This window comes from Eubalaena glacialis, chromosome 4 (assembly GCF_028564815.1).
Source record: "Eubalaena glacialis isolate mEubGla1 chromosome 4, mEubGla1.1.hap2.+ XY, whole genome shotgun sequence".
Taxonomy (NCBI): Eukaryota; Metazoa; Chordata; class Mammalia; order Artiodactyla; family Balaenidae; genus Eubalaena; species Eubalaena glacialis.
Genome location: NC_083719.1, coordinates 90,511,486 through 90,513,930, shown reverse-complemented (window position 1 = coordinate 90,513,930; position 2,445 = coordinate 90,511,486). Strand labels below are relative to the sequence as shown.

The 2,445-nt window shown below is 40.1% G+C and overlaps 1 protein-coding gene across 1 annotated transcript; it reads left to right on the top strand.

Moving 5' to 3' along the window:
• Positions 1 to 985: 985 nt before the first annotated feature.
• On the top strand, positions 986 to 2,163 carry LOC133089859 (high mobility group protein B1-like). The gene has a single exon (XM_061188045.1). It carries the CDS (start codon positions 1,121 to 1,123, stop codon positions 1,766 to 1,768), a length of 648 nt encoding a protein of 215 aa, XP_061044028.1. The 5' UTR covers positions 986 to 1,120; the 3' UTR covers positions 1,769 to 2,163.
• The last annotated feature ends 282 nt before the right edge of the window (positions 2,164 to 2,445 follow it).

Below are 2,445 nucleotides of genomic sequence, written 5' to 3'. Positions count from 1 at the left end.
TAATAAGCACTGTCAGAAGAAAGCACTTTAAGATAAGATGTGGGTTATTGTTGTATATTTTATACAATATCCTTTTGAAGAAAAACTAAATGTGAAAATGGGTTGAGGATGCCTAGCTAACTCCTGAACCATTTCACTGATGTGGAATATTGGCTTCAGCATGCCCGCATTTGCTGTGACATCACACATCCCAATTTTCCACTTTCCAGGCAGGCAATAATGGGAAAGACTTCAGTGCTCCTCTCTAAGAGACTACACTATGGGCTGAATGGAACTATGTCAGAAAGGCAGCCCCATTTCCTCCCAACTACTTGATGTGCTTCTCCCAACAAAGGACATGGTTTTGAATTCTTCCTTTCACCTGCTTGCCGCCAGAAATCGCATAAAAGAGTCTATGTTTTGAGTCTGAGCTTGAAACGAGAAACTGACTTAGTCAGTGGAGGGTTGGGATGAGCAGCTCATGCTATTTCCAGTATGTGTGCAGATCTCACAGTGGCTGTGTTAACTAAAGCCATCTGAAAGAGGAAAATCTAAGGGAATTAATAAATTAGAGCAAACGCATAGTGTGATGATAAATAGCATAGTCACCGGAGTCAGAATCTTGGCTCTGCCGTTGGGTGGCCCTGGGCCTCAGACTCCTAATTTGCATCATAGAGCTATTGTGATTAATTGGAATAATGCATGTGAAGTGCTTAGCATGATGTCAGACATAAACAATAACAAATAGTCATTATTGATATTTTTATTGAATTACACAGGAAACTTTAGGGATAGCACCACCAACTATCACCATGGTAATGAGCTAGCATGGCAACAGCTACAGATAAGTGCTACAGATAAGTGCTACAGATAAGCAGAAAAGGCTTAAGGATTAGGCTTTTTGAAATGAATCCATATATACTTTTTCTGCACATTAAAATGCCCAAACAAATTATTTTGAATGCCTGCAGACCCAAGGCAGAGGTTAACATTAAAAGTTAACAGCATTAGGAGGCTGCGTCTGGCTCCCGCTCTCACAGCCATTGCAGTACATTGAGCTCCATAGAGACAGCGCCGGGGCAAGTGAGAGCCGGACGGGCACTGGGCGACTCTGTGCCTCGCGGAAGAAAAATAATTAAGCATGGGCAAAGGAGATCCTAAGAAGCCGAGAGGCAAAATGTCATCATATGCATTCTTTGTGCAAACTTGCCGGGAGGAGCACAAGAAGAAGCATCCAGATGCTTCCGTCAACTTCTCAGAGTTTTCTAAGAAGTGCTCAGAGAGGTGGAAGACCATGTCTGCTAAAGAGAAAGGAAAGTTTGAAGACATGGCAAAGGCGGACAAGGCCCGTTATGAAAGAGAAATGAAAACTTATATCCCTCCTAAAGGGGAAACAAAAAAGAAGTTCAAGGATCCCAATGCACCCAAGAGGCCTCCTTCAGCCTTTTTCTTGTTTTGTTCTGAGTATCGTCCAAAAATCAAAGGAGAACCTCCTGGCCTATCCATTGGTGATGTTGCAAAGAAACTGGGAGAGATGTGGAATAACACTACTGCAGATGACAAGCAGCCTTATGAGAAGAAGGCTGCTAAGCTGAAGGAAAAGTACGAAAAGGATATTGCTGCGTACCGAGCTAAAGGGAAGCCTGATGCAGCAAAAAAGGGAGTCGTCAAGGCTGAAAAAAGCAAGAAAAAGAAGGAAGAGGAAGAAGATGAGGAAGATGAAGAGGATGAGGAGGAGGAGGAAGATGAAGAGGATGAAGAGGAAGAAGAAGATGATGATGATGAATAAGTTGGTTCTAGCGCAGTTTTTTTTTTCTTGTCTATAAAACATTTAACCCCCCTGTACACAACTCACTCCTTTTAAAGAAAAAAATTGAAATGTAAGGCTGTGTAAGATTTGTTTTTAAACTGTACAGTGTCTTTTTTTGTATAGTTAACACACTACCGAATGTGTCTTTAGATAGCCCTGTCCTGGTGGTATTTTCAATAGCCACTAACCTTGCCTGGTACAGTATGGGGGTTGTAAATTGGCATGGAAATTTAAAGCAGGTTCTTGTTGGTGCACAGCACAAATTAGTTATATATGGGGATGGTAGTTTTTTCATCTTCAGTTGTCTCTGATGCAGCTTATATGAAATAATTGTTGTTCTGTTAACTGAATACCACTCTGTAATTGCAAAAAAAAGAAAAATAGTTGCAGCTGTTTTGTTGACATTCTGAATGCTTCTAAGTAAATACAATTTTTTTTATTAAAAAAAAAAAAGTTAACAGCATTAAGAGAGGGGAAAAATTAGGAGTACATTCCTCTGAGTACCTGTGTTGCTCAGGACTAATACAGATGCCAAAATCTCCTTAAACTGCAGCATACAAACTCTTATATTAAATGCTATTTTTTCCAAAAAAAAAAAAAAAAATAGGAAGGAGCTATGTGGAAGGACTTGTATTTTATTTACTTATATACCCTGC

Bases quoted from the DNA above. Each gene is read 5' to 3' on its own strand.
- LOC133089859 (XM_061188045.1), top strand. From the start codon at position 1,121: ATGGGCAAAGGAGATCCTAAGAAGCCGAGAGGCAAAATGTCATCATAT.